Below are 22,327 nucleotides of genomic sequence, written 5' to 3'. Positions count from 1 at the left end.
TACTTTGAAGAGTAACTGGACAGGTTTGGCTGATGCTGAGAAGGAAGCGGCTTGGCTGGCTCTGAGAGGTGGCTGGCAGGCATGTGCACGGGAGGCTTGTTCTCAAAACTCCTCCGATCGAAGTAGGAGAGCTGCTTCCGGTAATACTCTTCATCTTCCTCGGGGTCATAATGATTAGACCGAACGATATCTTCGAGGGGCTTCGGCTGAGGTTTCTGAGGTTCTGGGATCCTGCCAAGAAACAGCAAACGTAACAGCTTTTCCAGTGCTGATCTCACAAGGAAAGTGGAGTCTGAATCATTTACCTCAACCCTCCCCTGAGCTGCAACTGCTCAGGGCCCAGCCAAGCAGCGCGACCATCGAAATGGACACCTGAACTCTGTCTTCACAGGCTGTGAGCAAAAGGCAGCCCTCCTCCAGCCCATGAGTCCATTACCACAATCTATTAAAGCTCAGTAATTGTCTGGTTAGAGGGCTCACAGCAGGTTATAAGCAGTTAATCAGAAAGAGAGGAGGAAGTGTAATCAACCCAGTGAAGAACTTCTCGAAGTACACACACCAATGGCAGTGACGAGTAACAACCAAGAGGGTTTTCCAATTTTTAAAAAAAGACTTTTCAGGAACTTTCATCTGAAATCAAGGAATGATCCTTTTATAAGGACACAGCTCTGTAGAGTCTAAAGTTCCAGTGGGCACAAGAAGCAGAGAGGAAGCACACTATTAAGCAAGCTAGTACACTGTTACTTACATTCTGTTTAGTACACCTTAGAAACTTTGTATCAAAACGAATGAACTTAACCAGGTTTTACACCAAAAAAGGGCTACGAGTGTATTTTATGCAACAAAGATCATATGCTAATGAGACTGGCCAAAGGAGACACCATAGCAGTTCACATTTTGGTGAGAAGCACCCAAGTCATTAAAAACATAGGACAGACTTCCGCCAAGATGGAGGCATAGGTGGAAACACTGAGCCTTCTCCCACAACCAAGTTTCAAGACAACAAAGGTTTGGAGAAACAAAGACACAACCAAAGGACAGAAAACTGAATTATATGGAAGTCCGACTACATCTAACCGTTCAACGGGGACGGTAAGAGGGGCGGAGCCAGCAGCGGAGCAGGGTCGGGGCAGGACAGGTCCCCCGACCCAGGTGCGCAGGCAGCCCGGAACCAGTTGGGGTGCGGGGCAGACTGACCACGGTCGCACATTCGCGCACAGTGAGACGGACTACGCCAGCCCCAGGGGGCGAGGGCTGACGGCGGTGGCACACTCAAGTGCAGTGGGACGAAACACGTGGGCCCGGTGACGGCAGCAACTGCAGCACCAGTGAGGGCTACAGCGGCAGGCGGCAGATGGGACGCCATAGTCCCTCTTTGACCCCGCCCCCACATACAACGTCACAACCCAGCGACTTAGTTGCCCTGTTCTAGTGAACACTTTAGGGCTCTGATCCTGCTATGGAACAGGCACGAACAACCCGAAAGATGGCACAAGAAGAACTCAAAGTCCCAGAGCCAATAACTCTAAGCGACCAAGAAATTGCCAGCCTCTCAGAAGCACAATTCAGGACACTATTTATCAGGATGCTCACAGAACTGGTAGATTATAGTCACAAATTAGAGGAACAAAGTCACAAATTAGAGGAACATATGAAGGCTAAACTAATTGAAATGAAGGGAGATGCACAGGAAACCAATAGTGATGGAAAGGAAACTGGGACTCAAATCAATGGAATGGACCAGAAGGAAGAACAAAACATCCCACCAGAAAGGAATGAAGAAATGAGAATTCAAAAAAATGAGGAGAGGCTTAGGAACCTCCAGGACATCTTTAAACGTTCCAACATCCGAATTATAGGGGTACCAGAAGGGGGAAAGAAACAGCCACGAGTGGAAAACGTATTTGAACAAATAATAAAGGAGAACTTCCCCAGTCTGGCAAAGGAAATAGACTTCCAGGAAATCCAGGAAGCTCAGAGAGTGCCAAAGAAGTTGGACCCAAGAAGGAACACACCAAGGCACATCATAATTACATTAGCCAAGACCAAAATGAAGGAGAGAATCCTAGAAGCAGCAAGGGATAAGGGGACAGTCACCTACAAAGGAGTACCCATCAGACTGTCAGCGGATTTCTCAAAAGAGACCTTACAGGCAAGAAGGGGCTGGAAAGAAGTATTCCAAGTCATGAAATCCAAAGACCTACAGCCAAGATTGCTTTATCCAGCAAAACTTTCATTTAGAATGGAAGGACAGATAAAGTGCTTCTCAGATAAGGTCAAGTTCAAGGAGTTCATCATCACCAAGCCCTTATTATATGAAATGCTAAAGGGACTTATATAAGAAAAAGAAGATGAAAAATATGAACAGTGAAAGGACAGCAAACACACAGTTATTAACAACCACACCTAAAACAAAAGCAAACCAAGAGGACAGCTAGATCAGGAGTGGAACCATAGAAATGAAGAACACATGGAGGGTTAGAAACAGGGGAGTGGGAGGAGGAGAAGGGGGGAGAAGGCACAGAAAATAGCATAGATGGTAGGTAGAAAATAGGTAGTGGGGAGGGTGAGAATAGTGGGGGAAATATAGAATCCAAAGAACTTGAGACACGTGGTTATAAACTAAGGGGGGCAGAATGGTGGGGGAGGGAGTGTGCGGGTGGAGGGGAATGAAGGGGGGGGAATAGAACAACTGTAATGGTATAGTCAATAAAATATATTTAAAAAAAATAAAAACATAGGACAGTATCTACATGAGAGTTCCTCTTTGTCACAGGCACAAATGTCAGCACGTGAACACAGGAGTGAGGAGGGGGCCCATCTCCACACCCAGCCTGTCCCTTGGGAGCGGAGCCGAGAGGCCCCCGAGGAGAGTGCAGCAGGCCAGGCCTCTCTCCCCAGCTCTGTCCTGTCCTGCGGATGCCCCCATGCAGCCTCTGCCTCTCTCCCCGAGTGGTGCTGAGCCCCACAGCAAGCACACAGCATGTGCTCACTAAACAACGAATGTGTTCCTTTGGCCAATCTGGGCTGTTTCCTTCCCTCTCAAAACCGAGAGTTTGCATGTCTGAAAACACTTTCAAAAGTTAAAGAAAAATAATGCAAATATTAGGACTTTAAAATTCTCATTTGAATATTCTGCTGGAAAAATGTGTTTTCACCATACTAGTTCCCTGAAGCCACAACAAAGGCCTGTCCTAGAGGGGTAACACAGACAGGCCTTTGTTTCTCTTCCCAGGGCCTCCATGCCATTGGTAAGGCCAGCAGTTTTCACTCAAGGTCCTGTCACTCCTGCACGGATGCCCTGAGAGGCTTGCTCGCTGACTGAGAAGGTCAGAGTCCTGGCCAGCCCCATCCCACCCACACCACCAAGGGTACCCACCTGTACAGTGTCTTGTCATGGTCACTGAACTGGCTCTGGGGAGTGGCTTTAGGGCCGATGATGGGAGCCCCTGAAGGTTTAGATGCTACCTCTGGAGGCTGCAAAATAAGACAAACATGCTGCAGGGACAGAGCATTACCAAGCATGCTGCTGCACTGGAGGAAGGAGGGTGCTGGGAAGCATTTAGAACTGCCCATCACTGAAATGTGCTCAGGCATCCCAGGTAGAAAGGCCACAGTCACACAGTTACCTTAAAGCTTGCTGTGTGGTTCTCATCCTTCCTGCTCTCCAAGGATTGGGACCTTTTATTTTCAAACATCTTCACCCGGGTGAGCACAGACTGCGGTTTCATGGCTGGGTCTTCCTCCTCTTCGGTCAGAGTGGGGGGTGGAGGCAGTGGCTTGGTAGAGGATGGCGGCACTTCCGGCTTGTGCTGAGATGTGGGCATCAGAGGAGGGACCCCCGCAGCACCATGGAGAGGCTCGTACTGACCTGCTGTAGAGGGAAACCCCTGCGCCGGAACCTGCTCGTAGCTCCGTGGGTACTGGTCATAATACTGCCTGGGCTCGGATGCCTTGGGGCCTGCAGAAGTATAGGGCTGCACCTCTGGCCTGTATCTGCCGTGCACGTCATACCCAAGAGCGGCCGGCTCCTCGTGCCGGAGGGTGGAGGTTCTCGGGGGCTGGTCGTAGCGCGGCCTGCTGTCATAGGGCAGAGGACCTGGCTCTTCAAACCGCGGGAAATAGCCTCTCTCCGAGGACTCTTCAGGGTGCGGCCTAGAGTCCAGGTCTCGAGGATGCTGAGGGTCAAAAGGCGGCCGAGGCTGGTAGGGCTGTTTCTCATCATAGTACGACCAGTGCTCTTCATACGCAGGGACGCGCTCTTCAAAGCGCAGGCGGTGGTCAAAGTGCCGAGAAAACTGTTCTGTGTAGCCGGAGGAGTCGTATCTGTACGTGGGCTGCTCAAGGTCTCTGCTGGCTTGCTTCTCCAGGTAGTGGGGCTGTGGCTCGTAGCTCAGGTTGGGCTCCTTGTCCGGCCTCTGCCCTGGATGACCAAGCACTGGCTGCTTCAGAACGTGGTTCTGCCTTATCATGTCCTCAGGATAGGGGTCCTTTCTGTACACCTGTGTGACAAGTTCACGGGTAAGTACGCAGGCTTGGTTCTAATTGGGTCTGTTTTAATAGACAAAACTATGATTTAATACGTAAAAATGGTTATGTTCTACCATTTATCACCAGGGCAGAAAGATTAGTGGAGAAAGCCAGTTTATGTGAAAGCTCAAAATTTACAATGCAGGTAAGGGCTTTTATTTCTAGCATATGCTAAATGAAAAGGGGGTGAAAGGCAATCATTTTGTTTAGTTGAAAACTAATGCACTAAAACACTGATTCCCCTTGATTTGCACACTGAAAATAAAAATCAGAAAGAAAATTAACAGACACAATTTATAAAACATAAAAATGTCTACGATGGGTATCGATGATATAGTAAGGAATTCTGGAAGCTACAGAAAACCCCAAAATAAAAATAACAAAAACATGAAGCAGAACCCCAATTAAAAGGCCTGTTTCCGAATCATGTGTATGCCACCAGAAGCCATGCAAACTACGAGACGCAGACGCTGTGCCGACCGCAAGCGCTCTGGTGTGCACGCCCACAGGGACACAGCAGAGGGACAGCGGCGGGGGCCCAGCTGACCGAGGGCCGGCGGGCGGGGGGCGCGAGGGCGGCGCTGCAGCACAGGTACCTGTGGTGGGTCTGCGTGCGGCGGCAGGGCGGCTCCTCGGTCTCCTAGCACTGTGGGGGCCGCCTCCGCGCCCGGCGCTCTGAGAGGGTCGGCCTGTGCTGAGGGAGAGGCGGGGGGAGCAGGGGCGGGCTCCTCCAGTCTGACATGAGTTAATTTTACGTGAGGGTTAACGGCAGAGGCTGATGGTGCTGGGTTTGTTTCAGGCGAAAGGTAGGGGACTGGAGATGAGGCTTCTGCTTTCTGTGAAGTGTTTAAAATATTTTAAATGCTGTTTCATTTACCGCTAACTTCCCACCTCTGCTCATCATGGTTGGTAAACATACATTTTAAGTGTGCAGAATGACCGAACTATGACTTTAGATCCTACATTTTTAGAAAACTCAGTATACTGCTATGTAAGAGGAACACACAGAGTTTAGAATCAAGTCCTTGGTGGTCTCATCGCAAAACTAAAAGTTAATTCTTAATCTGGACAAAGGACAGAATATAGTCTTTAGCTTGACCGCCACTCTAAAATTCCGTAACGCACCTCTAACTGCAGAACGCTGGGCGCTTGCTGCTTACCTGTTGAGAGGCTGTTTTAAATCCGGGGGAGTCTAGCCTATGGATGGGCTGTGGCTGCGCTTGTGGTGAGTAAGGAGGGTGTGTCTGGCTTTCGTGGTGCACTCCAGAGGGGTCCTCTCTCACGGGCTCAGAGGACCGCGTAATGGCAGACTCCGGGGGAGTCCCCACCTCATCATTAAGGGTTTCGTCTAGTTCTTGATCAGTGTAGGCCCCGCCTTCTGTATCTGTGTCTTCATAGTCAGAGGTGTGTCTACTGTCCGTGCTATACATTGAGTATTCACTACCTGGGGCTGACAGGTAGGACAGACGGTCGTCATGCAAATCAAGGTCATCGCTTGTGGCACCATCCGCCTGGGTCAAATAAAAGTAAATTGAAAAATTTATTCGGCAGTTCTGTAAGAGATGGCCCTTCTTTATAAGGAAGATGGAAAGGGGTATTGCTCTGTGAAGAAATCACCTACTTCTTGAAGCTTCTGCGGAGGAAAAGGTCGAGAAGATTGCACAAGCACACATGCAGACACACAGAGCGGCCTCGGAGACCCACGGGGCGGGGACAAGCCAAATGGTGGCTGGCCGGTCGGGACCCAGCAGGCCCGGAAGACAGTGAGACAATCCCGGCACCACTCGGGTCCATGAAACCTGCGGTCGCCAGCCCATCCGCCCAAAGCCAGGTGAGGAGACAGTCAAACCAAGCTCACAGGAACAAGGACACACTGACAGAGCACGCACAGGAGGACAGCCATGAAAAGAAATGCCCCGGTTCACACTGGGGAAGAGCTGAAGCTTTGGTCAAATGCAATGGAAAAGCGTCGCCTCCGTGCTGGCTGCCACCCTGACAGTGTCTTTCTGTTACTTGTCAAAGATGCAGCAGCGAACGGAAGGCTGCAAGGTAAAGGACCTCTTGAGGGATGTGGTTATGCTTCTCTTCTACAAGTAATCGAGAGTTGAGTCCGTGTTTCACAGTCTTCACTGTCTTCAGAGCAGGCCAGAAAGAAAGGAGGAGCACTGGAGGGGAAGGGGAGGCTGGCACTGGGTACTGATCTGGAACTAGCGCCTGGATGGGACAGCATGGTCCCCGAGACCCTGCCTGGACACGGTGTCCCAGAAGGCACGAGAGCTGAAGGATGCAGAACCTGGAATTCAGACAGTCTTTCTTCCACGTCAGCCCAGACTGATGGACAAAGAGAAGGCTGGAGCCACATGAATGGGCCTCCCACGGAGTCCCGTGCTCGCCGTGTGAGAGCAGGACCCTGGCCACGGCCCTCATGGGAGGGAAGGCCGGGCTGAGTCAGGACTCCCACAGGCTCTGGTTTGCACCCGCTGGGCTGGGACAACTCGAGTCCAAGCCACAGCAGAGTGTGTCCCCCTGCAATCTCCACAGCTCTGAACTCCCGAGATACAGCCACAGAAGAGAAGGCCCGCTGTCTGCTGGGGTCTTTACCTTGCAGGGTTCTGGGAGGCTGTTGCCCAGCAGGCCACCAGGGGAATTGTTAAGGCCTCGGGAAAAGTAGCTCGGAACTCACCAGTGCACTTGGCTCTTGCCCTGGTATGAGGCGCAGAAGCGAGCAAGAACCACAGGTCGCTGTGGACCAGAAGATGGCCTACGCCTACACGTTAATAAAGTTTCAGGATGACTTTCCTTGGTTTAGTGGGGATCATACGAAACTGTACCAGGCCTTGCACACAGGAGCTTTCCCTAGGCATCAGATCAAAGCAGCTCAGGAAAGTCAATGTGAAATAAAGTGGTTTTAGTTGATGATTCTTTTCAGGTAAAATATACTTGAATGGAAGGGGATGGCAGAAATCAAGCTTCATTTAAATTGTAACAACCTTTTCTGATTTATAAAAGGCATCAATCTATCCTTATAATGAATAACCTATTTTCCTCACATAAAAAGTTGGGGGACTTAGACCTTTATTTTAAATCTAAGCAAAGAAAGAAAACATCACAAAGAGAAATGATAAATAAAAAAGATTTGAGGATTTAAAAAACCTCTCAGATAGGTAGGCAGTAGGCTTTGTGCTTTCGGGAGCTAACTTCATTCGGGAATTGCCAGCGCAGGCTGCCTGACGGAGGGTGCAGAGGGCGCTGCGCTGCCATGGGACAGCAGCACGGAGTGCACAGTGGCTGGCGTGTTCCCACCTCCCTCTCAGGTGTCCCAGCTGACGTGTCAGTTACTCAGAGTGGGCCAACAGGTAGTAGTTACTCATATGCACAGTCCCCCCACCCCCGGGGGGCTGACAAGAAGAACCAGGGTTCTGACGCATTGCCGAGGACGAGAGGAGCAGACGCCACCTATAGGTGTCACAGCATCTGTGCTGGCAGCAGCTGGGTGTGTTTGGGACGAGGGGACGGTGGCTCTGAGCATGCAGCATGCACCGTCAGAGCACCTGTACCCACAGCCAGGCGGAGGACAAAGGAGGCCATGCGGGGGCAAAACACCACAAAAACCAAGCCAACAAAGAAATGTGAAGAACAAAATAAAAAAAATAGACATTCTCAATCTTCCCTAGCAACCAAAACATATTAATATTTTACTGATCTCAAAGTAAAAGTAAAATCAAAAGGTTCATTCAACTGTCAACTTTGAGAAACCTATTAACTATTCCCCAAAATGAACAGACCTTTCCCATGAAAGAATGCTCTCAAACCACGGAGAACAGAAATTACATATTTTAAAGCTGGCCATCTGGATGTATATAAGCTAAAAGTTTAAAGCCAAAAGGATGTACTGCTTTGTCCAACATTTCCTGGTTATGTTGTGAAAATGTTAACAGGTGCTAAGTGAAGAGACAAAACCCACAGGTAAGGATGTGGGGAAGCGCCTGTAGATGGTCCGTCTGGAGCATGCTGGGGAGACTGTGCTCCCGTCAAGGGTTGCGGCGGCCCCACCCCTGCCTGCCGCACCTCCTCTCCTCGTGGAAAGCCCTGAATCTTACGGGCAGAGGACAGCATTTTGGGAACACTCATCTAGTGCAGGCGATTCCCTTCCTTGTCAGAGGAGGAACCTGAAGCCAGGTTCAAAATCACTCCCCAGGCAGACGGGGAGGCAGGGCTGAGCCAGAACTCAACCCTGCTCCTTCCATTACAGTTTAAGAATTCTCTGGAGGGAACACCACTGAAGTGGTCATTGAATAGTTGGGAAAATTTCGGAATATCTTGCTATCAAAAACAACTTCAAGAACCCCTGCATACAAATTACAAAAACCTCACTAATCAGCAAACAAAGTAACTCACAAATCTCTGCTCAGTTGTATAATTAGTAAATAGGTTTAAAGAGCAACAGGAAGTCTCTCACCTTTCCCTCAGAGACCCATACCAGCTGGTTCTGTTGTTGCTGAATTGCTTCCTTCAGTGCACCGTACCACCCGTCGTTCATTGAGTTTAAGTTGATGGTAGCTGAAAATGAATGCATAACATCGCTTTACAGTTCGCACGCTGCCCAGAGTCCAAATTCACTGAGCTCTGCCAGGGCTCCACTGCCAGTGCTGGGCAACATGAAGACAGAGTTCAAGGACACAACACTCTGAAATTTCTTTCTGGCACAAAACATCTGCTTTCAATCCAGGCCAAGGTTACATAATTTTTCGTACTGGGACAGCACAACGTTGGTGCCTACAGACTGCTGCCCAGACGGTAAGGCTGAAAGAAGGCCTTTTAAATACTCACTTGTAAAAAGATGGTGGTTATTTTTACGCAGTTTATGAGACCGCTCATATAACTTCCTGGCGCTTTTCCGAGACTCTGGACATAACCTCATTCTCATCGTCTTCACGCCTTGCTTAGAATCGGGGTTAAGAAACACCACAATTGGGTACCACTGGGCGTAATTTAGACGATCAACTGCATTTGGTGTTACATCTAGTAACGCATGTTTGTCCTGGAGACAGAAGGAAAAAAATAAGGATGTAAGACACAGTTGATCAAGAGTCACTGCAAGACAAGTAACAGCCAAAACTATATTCCAGTGGAGTGGACCTTCGAGTGCGCTCCAGGGTCTCAGGAGCACGTGTCAGACATCTCTAATCAGAAGATACTTCAATTACAATTTCTAGCCCAAATTAGAAAAACAGAGACAACATGTACCTAGCTCACTTCTAAGACAGCCCTGGGGGCTATCTGTGTTTGATTAGATCAGTGATTTTTAATTTTTCATCTCATGGCACAAACTGATTACTAAAATCCTGCAGCACATCAAAAAATGTATTTTTTGCTGATCTGACAAAAAGTAAGTATAATTTTGATTCATTCACACCAGACGGCTACTGTTACGTTGGGTGCTGTCATTTTTTATGTGACGATCTAAGGGAAAAGAGGTCAGTGCCCCTGGCTAGTCAGGAGTTCCATGTTGTAAAAATTCTTGTGCTATACCAGTTGAAAATCACTAGGTTAGCCCTGGCTGGTGTAGTTCAGTGCACTGAATGAGGGCCTGTGAACCAAAGGGTCGCTGGCTCAATTCCCAGTCAGGGCATGTGCCTATGGCCAGGTGCCCAGTGGCAGGTGTGTGAGAGGCAACCACACATTGATGTTTCTCTCCCTCTCTTTCTCCTTCCCTTCTCCTCTCTCTAAAAATAAATTAATAAAATCTTCTTTAAAAATTGCTAGGTTAGATTGAGCACATGTATCACAATTTAATGTCCCTGACATGATCTTATGGAATAAAAACAGATTCCCTATCATAAAATTCAAAGTGCAACTTGAAGTGTACTAATGCAATATAAAGAAAATTCTATTAACATATCTGAGTATTCTTTGTGGTAATCCAAAAATCACCTTCTGATGCATGTACTATACTATTCCTTAGAAAGTGGTTATTAACGGCCTTCAATGTGGCATACCAGTGATAATTTCAGAAAATAACTACTTTCCACTTTCAAATTAACCAAACCTCACCCCACTAGAAAACACAACATTCATAGCCTCTAATGAAACGGGTCAGTGTTTAGTAACTTACCTGATCTATGATTTGCTTTATTGTGTGAAGGCGAATAATGCCCGAGCTGCGCTGGTCCGTGCCGGCATCGCGCGGTTCACTCTCTAGTCACAAGGTCAGGACAAAGACAGACATCCAAGTTCCACCGGTTAGAGCAGAGTCTCTCCACAACGGAGCTCTACCACCTCGGGGGCTATGTGACAACGCTCACTGAGAGGAGCCCTGTGCATTATGGCCTGGTCCGCAGCAGTCCTGGCCCCCACCTCCCTTTTGCTCCCATTGTGACAACAAAAATGTCCCCAGTGGGGCAGAAGTGTCCTGAACGAGAACCACTGGGTTAAGCGCGAGGCTTCCCAATGACGCCTGGGATTAGGAGAAGGCAGGTGAGGCACTTGACTCGGGTGCAAAATTTAATGGGGTTCCCCCAAGATCTCAGTAATCATGGAGTATTTGGATACAGTAAGTTCAAAAAAATCAAAATTAATTCTCTATAATAAACAATATATTGAAATTTAAAAGAGAATCTGGATATGGAACATGAATGAAAATTATTCAAGACTGTCACTTGTCTAACAAAGATCATCAACTATGGCAATTCTCTCAATTAAAAAAGAGATTAAAAAAGTAGATTTATAATATTAAGCTTGCTTTCATTAAAGCCAGGAAAATAAAATTGTATTGTTTCATATAAATAAAACATTTAGACTTACAATGAGTTTTAATATGAGTATTATTCATGTTTTACAAAAATTTTCAAGCTACTTGGCTGTTCTAGAAATTAACCAGTAGAAAAATGCAAAAATGTGTATACAGAAATGCATTTTTTTCCTGTTGCCTAGGGCTCTAATATGGCTCGGCACAGCTCTGCTTCCAAACCTTTTCTACACTGTGGACATAAGAGGAAACACCAGCATTTGCAGGGCAGACTGAGATGCACTGAGAAGGCCTATCCTGAATAATGCTACCTTGGAATGGCTGGGCAGTCCCGGGTTAGGGTGAACAGGGGAGCAGAGAAGGCTGCTCATGGTTTCATGCTGACACCTGTCCCTCCCTGCTGGTGCATCACATGCCCCCTGGAGCTTGAGCTGGTGTGGAACCAAGAATATCTCAGAGGTCCAATTTACATGAAATTCTTCACTAAAAAGGCAGAGCAATGTTTGTGACTCTGATGACAAGCAAAGCGTGAAAGAAAATCTGATCCAACAAAGGCAGCCATTTGGAAGGACAGAGGTCACACTGCGGGGTGAGGGGAGTGATTCTAGGCAAGCAGACTATGGTGAGACCAAGGCACACAGGCAAGAAGGGTGAAGCCCCCTACCTGGTGGACATATGAGAACACAGGAGAGAGCAGCTGGCAGTTGGGTTGGAGGAAACCTATGAACTCCTAAACTCAAGGACTCACATTAGCTCCAAAGAGGATAAATATAACTAAAAGCTATCTGAATCCCTTTTCTATGAGCCTGGCTGAGGAATAAAACCAATTAGAGCAATCAATTTCTCCTTAAGGGAGAGTTCTTAAGTCTTCACACTTGCCTTCCCTACATATAAAAACCCTTTTCTTTTGGTCACCAGTGAGGTTATCACCTACTTCAGGCAAAAACATCATCTACAAACCATGACCAAGAAAAGACCTCTTCCAAAAGAGATGAACTGTGTGGGGAATGAGAAACAAACATTTTCTAACTAGCTCAAATTTTACCATTATTTGTTTGCAAATCTTCTGAGTTTCAGACAATGGACACCCTCAACTTTAGACAATGGACAATGGACACCTTCAGACAATGGACACCTTTGACTTTACCAGCAACCAAATGAAAAGGAGTTCACCAAGGCAATGCTCTGATTCTCTGAACTAGCAGCACTCACGGGGTTTAGAACAGTGCGGGTGGGAACAGGGCCGCCCCCTGGGGTGCAGCGACACCACATGTTGCAGCAGCCAGAAAGCATTCACATCCTACGGCTCACCCCTTCCTATCTGTGGAAATTTTGTCAGGAAAATCATCACAAACACGGGAAAAGCTAACCTTTAGAAGTCAAATCCTTCGGAAAACAAGGCAAAGTACACCAAGCAAGTAAAATATGGGCAGCTTTCTACACCCTTTATGATAATGACATAAATTTAAAACAAACTATACAAACTATACATAAATTAATTTATGGATCACACCATAAATTAATTTCAGGATAATAAAATATGATTATTAAGAAGGAAAACAGGGTACAAACGTTTTAAAACAGTATATATAAAACTTCAAAAAATATGCCCATGAAGGGCGGAAAGGATGAAAGAAAATACGATAGGGTAAAATTTAGGGCAATGATTTATGCCAAAACTAATTTTTTAACTTCTGCAAATATAGAGTAATACTTTATAATTAGAAAATAAAGTTTAGGCTTTTACATGTAATTTATGCAATATAAGTTGCATGTAAGTTTTTACATATAATTTATGTAAGCCAAAGTGGTCATAAGGAAGTTTGCATACTTCTACTACCATAACAGCAAACTATGCAAAACTACAAAAAACTGTGCTGGCAAAAGCACTTAAAGTATTACATCATCAAATGTTTGCACTTCTCACTTACTATAAATGCCTGCAATAACAACTGATAGCATGAATCATGCTTTTATTGCCCCTTTTAAATACTTGAATATTTCTATTAGCTTAATGGCCACAAGCACTAGGCCGGGGGCCAGAAGCGCTGGGTTCAAAGCCGAGTGCCGGGGCTCGAGGGCCAGGTGTTGCCAGGGAAGGCTAGACTGAGCGGCCGGTGGTGTCCTCACCTAGCACCTGAGGGCTCAGGCTGCTCCACCTCGGTGGGAGTACTCACCCTGTGGTGACTCTGTCAGGGCTAAACAGCATCATTTGCTGGGCAGTTTTCTTACAAAGCCCAGAGCTTCAAAAATAGCAATTCATTACTATTAAAGGCAATTGGGCAAATGAGGACTCAATCACTCAGGTTTTCCTCCAAATTAAATAAAATGGAGTAAACTGCTCTTTCTCTTACACAAAGTCCTACTCCCCTTAAGTGAATGGATCAGACCCACCCTTCAGAGGAGAAACTTGCAGAGACACCCCCCCTCCCCCTAAGTCAGAGCTAAGGCTACTCACTTGCAATCTGATAAATATCTGGCTCTTCCCTGGCCAGCTTTTCTCTGGCCACGTCAGCTATGGGTCCGAAGATGGTCACAGGCCTCAGAAACCCAGCTGGGGAGACGAACAAATGAGAAATAGCACAGTTTACCCTTTTCCTTCTCAAGCACACTGACACTAAAGGGTATTAGGTTAGTCTGTAGGAGACAAATCACCTTCTCGAAGAACAACTCTCTCATAGGCTGGAAATTTCGTTTGAACTGGCTGAGCCGACAGATCCTCTCTGCTTTTCCGGAGATTTCTCTTGGAGCTGCGAAGACCCCGGAACCTCCAGAAGTCCGCGCGGTCTCCACCTGCAGTTTTGGGGAGTGTGTACTGCACACTGGCTAACTGCTCAGCTCTGGACAGGAGCAGGTAAAAAGAAAATACAGGTACTTTAAGAACACAAAATGGAAAAAGACCCACAAAGAGCAAGATGTCAAAACTCTGGACAGAATCTCCCATGTTGTTTACCTCTTAATGATGAAACGGAAACAGAGGAGCCTGAAAACTAATTACAGATGTGACGAATAAAATAAAATCTAACTCTTCACATTACCCGGACTTCCCAGTGGGTCTGTAATCTGTCATCGTTACTTAACTTGTACTGAGGGTACACAGACATCGTACCTGTTCTTGTTAGGGATGATGCCTCGCTCTACCTCCTTGTGGTTTCTGCCAATTCGAATCGCCAGCCAGGAGCCCAGTTTCCCATTGTACAAGGTGTCCACGACGCGGAACACCTCTCCTTTGTTAAAGCTAAGTCCATAGGGAGATTCCTTCTCATATTCAAAGTGGGTTCTAATGTAGAAAGAATCTCCTACATCTGACTCCACGATGCGACGATAAACTAAAATAGAATCCAGAGAAAAACAACATGATCAATGGCTGGTGGAGTAAGAATTCAACCTGCAGAGAACACGTGACGTGAAGATGGTGTCAGCAGTGTTATCAATAACAGACCCAACAGCAGCCAGCAAACGCTGAACCGCTGGGCACTGCGGCCAGTATTCTGCTTCAAGTATGTCACTATGACCTCATGGAACACAAACTCCTAGCACCGCCGCTTTGCACGTGACAAACTGACGCACAAACGGATCAACAACTCATTCAAAGCCACACATGCTTTCTATTGAACCACATTACTTAAAGGCACAGTTATAGACATCCCATTTTCTAAATGAGCTGTCCTCACACGAGGGCAATTTTGCCCACCCCCAAAGTGGATGTGTGTTTCTCGATTGCTGTAACTGTGGGTGCTGGGAGGAGAGTGTGGGCGCTCCTGGTATCTAGTAGGTAGAGCCCAGGGATCCTTCTAAATGTCCTGCAATGCACAGAACAGCCCCTCGACCACGACCTGTTTCTCCAAGCACCCACACTGGGAGCATGAGTAACACTGTTCTGAATGAACAGTGCCTCTGCTTAATCCCAGAGAGGATCCGGCACTCTCTTGAATTAATGCTACAAGCACCAGAGAGTATGGCCTGGAAAACACCAGCACAAAAATCGGAAGCTGCCCATATGTACTGCTGCATGGTTCTGAGGCCTGATAAACGGACGGGGTTCTCCTATGCCTGCACTGGGCTGGACAGCACCCTACTTGCGTCACAGAGCCACGGCAACCAGGTGGTCCCGTTGCTGTGCTGTGCTAGTCAGCACGGTCAGGTTGTGAGTCCCTCGGGACTTATAATAAATAAGCTTCTGTGAGATGAGCAAAGTTGTTTGTCCCTCAGCAATGACTGACTGACTTAAAAGAACTGAAACTAAAATCCCTATTTAAGTCCCCAAACTTCTACAGGCTCATTTCTGCCCCGTCCTGGAAGTCACTCACCATCCTTCTTCTTCTGCGCCAGTATGGTCACCTCCTCGCCCTTCGGGAGGTCGAGCAGGAAGAGGACGGCCTCCTCCCTTATGATGTTGGTGAAGTCCACATTGTTTACCTGTTGAAACGAGTTTCACAAATTACCAAAATATCTATTCCCACAGGGAACGAAGACTCTCAGAGTTAATCCAACTTAAAAATATCACAACTTCAAGAGGGAAAAATGTATTTTAGTTTGGAGAAATGAATATACTGTAATTTGGAACAAGTAGAAATGAAGTACACAAAACAAGTGAGGGTGTAAATGCATTTCAAGAGTAGTCACTGTGCACCCTGACATTAGAGATCGCCCACTGCAAACCCTAACCCATTTAGACCAAAAGACAACTTCTAATTCCAAATATTTGTTATCACTGGGAAATCTCTGGCTTTAATATTTAAAAGTTCCAAGTTCTATAAATGTGAAAGAATCCTACTTTCCTACTTTCTGCAGAAGGAACAGAAAGGGACCGAGACGGAGGGAACGAGTGTGCGCACTGCGGCACCTCTGAAAGAGCGCCTGTTGTCACAAAGAGGGTCAAGCGGACAGCCACTTGTACCAGAAGACCCGGGGGACCAACAGGGACTTGTCCGCATGTCACCAGCGACTGTATGCAGACCTGTAGGTACATGTGCCGCTTTTCATCTTTTGGAAGTTTCCCACATTTAGGAAAAAGTCAACATGCACTGCTTTTACGATCCCAAATAAAAAGACCATTAAGAACTATTTTAAAAACGATGCATGCCCTGATTCCCTCAAGTGCAGGAGAATCATCATCAAAGAAGGTAGGAAAGGAATTTGAAAGATCAGAGGAGGACCAGAATGGCAGAGTCAAGGAATCCAAGGAAGAAAAGCACTTCAAGGAGGGTCACTTCGGACCTTCAAAATGCAGCAAAAAAATAAGGACAGTGAGGGCTGCAGCTGACATTAGGTCTCCGATGGCTTATCCAAGTCCAGGTTCAGTGGCAGCCAGGGTGGAAGCCAGGCTATTCAACGGTGTGACAGCACTGGCTGAAAAGAAAGCAGGGGAGGGACTGAACAAGTTCAACAGCCAAAGGAGAGACAGAAGACGGTGGAGGAGAGATGAAGAGCCAAGCCAGCAGAGGGTGAGAGAAACAGGCCCCAGCAAGACTCTGGGCCAGGAGACTGCGTCCAGGACACAGGCAGCAAGTTGCCAGAAGAGAAGGGCAATGACAATGTGAAGATGAGAAGTGGAGCAAATGCAGAAACTTACACTTGACAGATTTGATCTTCTGATTAAAATGGCTCATCTACCAAGGGTCTGGCTATTTTAAAGAGAGAAGAAATAGGTAAAGATGTTCACACAACTGGCCATTTACTGGCCACACTGCTAGAAAAAAGGAAGACAAAAGGCCTCACCGATAGGCTGCATCTCAACAAGGCTCTCTCGACATGTGCGGGGCGTGAAGCCTCAGCCAGGGCAGCCACGCACTGCCTGAAGGCAACCCCACCTCCTGCGCCTGAGCCCTCAGCAGGGCACACAGGGCCCCCGGGGGCTATGTGGACAACTGTGAGGACCACATCCAGGGGGAGCAACACCTGACGCTCGCCTACTGGTAAATGGTGGCTCAGGGTGGAGTCCTGCCGGCCTCACTGCTTGAATGAACTAAAAAATGTGTATATCACAGGGCTCTAGGGCTTACTTCGTTTTGTAGGTTCTGTACCACCAATGACTAAAATGAGACCAAAGCATCACACTGTGTAGTTACACGAACAACAGCAACTATAAAAGCAAACATGGAGACAGAAAATGACAAGCCCAGCATATCCAGGACCTGATGTATTCTTAATCTGAATGTGTAAATGGTTCAAGAGACTGCGACATAGGTTACACTCTACTTATCATAGGTTTGCTATGTGAGGTCCTTTTCTGCAGATCGAAGTGCTTGAGACCCACGTAAGTTAGTGTACGCACATACCCTGAGAATTTGGTCACCCTCTTCTAAGCCTTCTTTGGCTGCAGGGCTATCTTCTAGAACGCCAGCTACAAATATTCCGACATCATTTCCACCGGCCAGCCGCAAACCCACACTATCTCCTTTTCTGAATTTTACCAATTTCATGCTGGGCCTGTTGAAACAAATATCTCATTTGAAACGGTTAATTTTAAGAGAGGCGTGAGAAGTTCTAGCAAAGGGCTGCAATGAAAACCACATTCAGACTGGAACAAAGGGCCGTCACCTCTGCGCTTCCCTGCACACCACCGATTTGCTGGGTACAACGGAGTTTAGTGTCAGAATTCCAAATCAGGTTAAATCGCATTTTTTAAATTTTCTGATTAACAAAGTAAGTTTCAAAATATCCTGGTTTGATGAGCAAGCACTGCTTTACATACTCATTTCTAAAGTTACTTTATAAAAACAGTGTTTGCCAACGTTTCTGAATACAGGGTGCACTCCCAGCAGCTAAAACCACCCCCGTTTTTTACCGGTCCCAATCATACCACACCACCTCTACTGAGTAACTGAGAAGTACTGCGTTCCACAGGTAGAACCGGAAGCATGAGCCGCTGCACATGGCCACAACACCAGGGAGTGGGAGCCAGGCTCCATGCACTGTGATCTCTGCAGCAACAGACAGGGGCATGGAGACTTCACAGCTGGTGGCTGCTCTCAGTTGGCCACAAACATCACACACTCCACAGCCCTTTGCATCTGTAGGGAACACCTGGCCATGGCGCAGCATTCCTGGGCTACCCCAATGTTCAGTCTCTGCCCCTTTGTTGTGAGACAGTGGGAAGGAAGCGATGCATGCACAGCCCCGTCTAATCAGTGTGGGGTCAGGGCCTGTGACACTGCTACAACCCAGCACTGAAGAACGCCTTGGGAGAACGGCTGGCCAGAAGCAGGTCCCAATTACAAATTCCCAAGGGTAATTAATCACAAGCTACATACTACAAATTACCCTTCTAGGTTCCGTAACTCCCACATTTTTCTGCCTATTTTGACATGAAGTAGAGAAAAAAATCCCTTTCTTCTTCATTCAATAAATGACAATGAGCTAATTATTAGAAACTAACACAATCTAACTTTTAAAAAAACCCCACACAAATGAAATGAATGAATGAAGAAGCTGAGGAAAGAGAAGTCTAGTCCTTCAACCCCCTGAAGACCACCTCAGCTTTCAGAACCGAGAAGGTATTCACGATCGGCGTCCTCATCTGGCCTCGCAATTCCAGACACAACGCTGAGTGGCTGTCGGTGGGATGCGGTCACGCACCGCTCGGGGCTGGTGGCACCTTGTCTCATCGTGAAGGGTGCGGAAGCCCTTGGCCGTGAGGCTGTCCTCCTTTTCCAGCGAGGCAAGGGCTCATCATTCCAGACTCATCTTCCTTAGGACCCCAGGCCCAGAAGTTCTCTTCTAACATGGAACCATCTACTGTGCCTCAAAAAGCAAAAAGGCACACTGCAGCCTGCCTCCTCCCACACAATCTGGCCGTGAAAAACCACTGTTTGAGAACCACTTTCGGCTCAACCTCACAGTGTTGTGTTGGGTCCCTTTCACCAGAGAAGCAACAGAAAACTAATTTGATAATCACAATGGTCTGAATCTGGTTACACAATTTACATCTCAATCCCATCAACCAATAAAACATAAAGCGATAAAAGGTGCAGAGCACAGAACACCTAGAGATGCTAACTAATCTGGAACAGGCTTTCAACCAGCTGTGACTTTGCTCCCAGGAAACACCTGGCAGTGCCTGGAGACCTTTGGGTTGTCACAACCGGCGGGTGGTGGGTGCCACTGTCGGTGGCCAGGGATGCTACCGAGCCACATAAACAGTTATCTGGACAAAATGTGGATAAAGGAAATGGAGGAGCACTAGGTTTTTTGTTTTGTTTTTGATGTTAGGGCAATAGGAAGCTTGTGAAAAATCTGATGTCTAAAGAGAACAATTTTTCAATTTTTTTAGTTCATGACCTAAAAACTAGGTAGGAGATGGAGGTAAGAAAAAAGTAAGCATTCAGAAAGTTTCCTTGTTGTTCTTTACCTTCTAATTCTATCATAGTAAATAAAATTTTAAATCACCTAATCATAGTACTAATGGTATACAGTCATTTTAAAAGTGTATGAACATGGTTTGCAACTGAACTCTCACTTTATAAAATGCTTAACATTGGAGAGAGAAGGCAACATGAGTTTAAAATCGCATTACCGAAGAATCCCATCCTCATGAGTTGAATTGGGCAGGACACCATCAGACGGACTGACAGGTAAATCCACATCTGGCTGTCCAACCTGAGCATACACAGGCTTTGGTTCTACAAGAAAGAAAATTTAAATTGTGTAGAAATCATTTAGTACAAATTGGAATAATAATGTAAGCAACCAGTGAAGTAAACAAACAAAAATATCTAGAAAACATGTGAGTTCAGAGAACCTGATGAGGAACATACACACTGTATGTGTTAGTGTTGGGTTTGGTTGTCAATTCTAGTGTCTTTATAACAAGTACGTGTGTTACACAATCACCTGTGCCTTCCACAGAAACAGCAGTTCTGAAAAATGGTCTGCAAAATGTGTTCTTTTTCTAAAAAATATTTATTTTTAGAAAGAAGGGAAGGGAGAAAGAGAAATATCAATGTGTGGTTGCCTCTCAGGTGTCCCCTACTGGGGACCCAGCCCGCAACCCAGGCATGTGCCCTGACTGGGAATCAAACCCACGACCCTTTGGTTTGCAGACCCATGCTCAATCCATTGAGCCACAACAGCCAGGCTGAAAAATGTATTCTTGAGAAGAATAACAAGATAAGAATATGTGGGAACCTACATTTCTGTTAAGGCTGTCAAAGCAGACTTCTTTCTTCCCTGTGGTAAATTTATTTTTAAATATCCACATTCCCGCCACTGAACATGCAGATCAAAAAGAAAGCTGGACAAAAGGAACAGACAGTAGCACCAAAATCTCCAAGCCTTTTAAGCAATCAGATCTTTAAATCTTGCAGATTCTTACGTCCAATCTCATACACAGTGCCACAGGGATACTTTATAGTGTTTATGACACTTTCAGTGAGCAAATAACTTAAAAATTTTTTATGAAACAATCAATAATTTCTACCTCCGAAAAAAAAAGTCCATGCCTACTGACCCATGCCAACCTTCTACCCACAAAGAAAATGCCGGAAGTCCAATACAAAAGAATTTGAACACAGGCCGCAATAGTTGCAATAATAACAACATAACAGTAGCGATTCATACTAGCAGCAGCTTTCACATCTCCTGTAAATCCCACGAATACTTTAGTCTGAGTGCAAATGTCTTTGGACCCAGAATCTTGCGGGCTCACCTGGAATAGTAGGTGCTTGCTTCTCATTTCTCTCAACTACGGCTTCCTCCACCGCCTTGGGCGCATGGTCATCTGCGTGCTTGACAGGAGTTGAGGCAGTCCCAGGTTTAGAAGCTCTCTCCTCCTCTCTGCTCCGGAGACTACACATTCGGAAAATGAAAAAATCACAAGCCTGAAGATGGGTGTTGAAAATCATTAGAAGGAGAACTTTAGAAAAAATGACACGGGACTTCCATAACAGTTTGAAACGGGAGCAGAGACTAGTCATTAAAACCAGAGCGGCGCTGCCCGAAGAGCGGGAAGATACACGTGAGAAACAGAAAACGACGAGGTTCATCCAGGGCAGCGGCTGCTTGTAACAGCAGCCTGGCACTGTGAGAAAGGACGGACTGCCTTTCACGGTGTTAGGACAACTGTCCGCCCACTTGAGAAATTAGATCTCTGTGCCCACGAGTGACAAAAATATAAATTCATTTCCGATGGGATAAAGTCCTAAACATAAAATATTTTTTTTAATTTGTATCATTGAAAATGAAGAACTTTAAAAGACTTAATGCACAAAGCGATGACATATCATCAAAGACGATATACATCAAAGGTGATTACACAGTTAATATGCAGAAATGTAGTTGGTAAAGATATATGTATTGGGTTAAACCAAATGAAATGAGGTTTTTAGTTCAAACAGCTGAGTATCCATAATTGCATATAGTTTGATCTAACAACATACAAGAATTTGACATTTAAAATACATAAAAATCTGTAAGTCAGTTTAAAAAACATGACTGATGGGAAAGATGAGTAAGCACCAGAAAGAGGCAACGTACCAGAATGGGTGCGCAGACAGAAAATACACACCACACGTGCTCAGCCTCAGTAGCCACTAGGGAAATGCCAGTTAAAATCACTAGGAATCATCCTATCACTCCTGAGAGCTTTCACACGACATCAACTGAAGGAAACACATGGAGAAGCCAGAACTCACACAAGGAGGGTAAAAACTAGTGTAAATATGTGTGACTATGAGGGTAAATTGGCAGCTATATATCAAAACAAGAAACACAAACATGCAACAACCTGTAATTAATTCTACTTCTAGGTTTACCCTAAAGAAATGCATATATTTCTAAGACAACATTTATAGAAATAATTACATGGATATCAGTTCTACTAGCAACAAACAAAATAATTAAAACTAAATCTCCATCAACCGGTCCACCCCCAAAATACAAAAATTGAACCAAAGAAATCCATACACTTTTTAAAAAAGAGACCAGTAAATATACCTCAAATAAAAATATAAATCAAGCCCTGGCTGGTGTGGCTCACTGGATGGAGTGCAGGCCTGCAAACCAAAGAGTTGCTGGTTCGATTCCCAGTCAGGGAACATGCCTGGGTTG

At 46.1% G+C, this 22,327-nt stretch overlaps 1 protein-coding gene across 9 annotated transcripts in view; it reads right to left on the bottom strand.

Moving 5' to 3' along the window:
* The window catches only part of TJP1 (tight junction protein 1), a 209,110-nt gene that overhangs the window by 13,751 nt on the left and 173,032 nt on the right, over positions 1-22,327 (bottom strand). For 7 of the 9 annotated variants that reach the window (XM_037053769.1, XM_037053760.1, XM_037053761.1 and 4 more), the window contains 15 exons: positions 20,928-21,067; positions 19,797-19,902; positions 17,560-17,710; positions 15,589-15,697; positions 14,388-14,607; positions 13,934-14,118; positions 13,737-13,832; positions 10,646-10,728; positions 9,361-9,571; positions 8,990-9,090; positions 5,691-6,041; positions 5,127-5,366; positions 3,630-4,502; positions 3,380-3,477; positions 4-231 (listed from right to left, as the gene is read on the bottom strand). In XM_037053769.1, coding sequence (XP_036909664.1) covers positions 4-231; positions 3,380-3,477; positions 3,630-4,502; positions 5,127-5,366; positions 5,691-6,041; positions 8,990-9,090; positions 9,361-9,571; positions 10,646-10,728; positions 13,737-13,832; positions 13,934-14,118; positions 14,388-14,607; positions 15,589-15,697; positions 17,560-17,710; positions 19,797-19,902; positions 20,928-21,067 — 3,192 coding nt within the window. The remainder of the gene's footprint in view (positions 1-3; positions 232-3,379; positions 3,478-3,629; positions 4,503-5,126; positions 5,367-5,690; positions 6,042-8,989; positions 9,091-9,360; positions 9,572-10,645; positions 10,729-13,736; positions 13,833-13,933; positions 14,119-14,387; positions 14,608-15,588; positions 15,698-17,559; positions 17,711-19,796; positions 19,903-20,927; positions 21,068-22,327) is intronic. The other 2 variants (XM_037053764.1, XM_037053765.1) reach the window with 1 other exon arrangement.

This window comes from Sturnira hondurensis, unplaced genomic scaffold, assembly GCF_014824575.4.
Source record: "Sturnira hondurensis isolate 20B ecotype Veracruz unplaced genomic scaffold, ASM1482457v3 Scaffold0007865, whole genome shotgun sequence".
Classification (NCBI taxonomy): domain Eukaryota; kingdom Metazoa; phylum Chordata; class Mammalia; order Chiroptera; family Phyllostomidae; genus Sturnira; species Sturnira hondurensis.
Note: the sequence above shows the minus strand (reverse complement) of the source record. Positions and strands in the feature narration are given on the sequence as shown.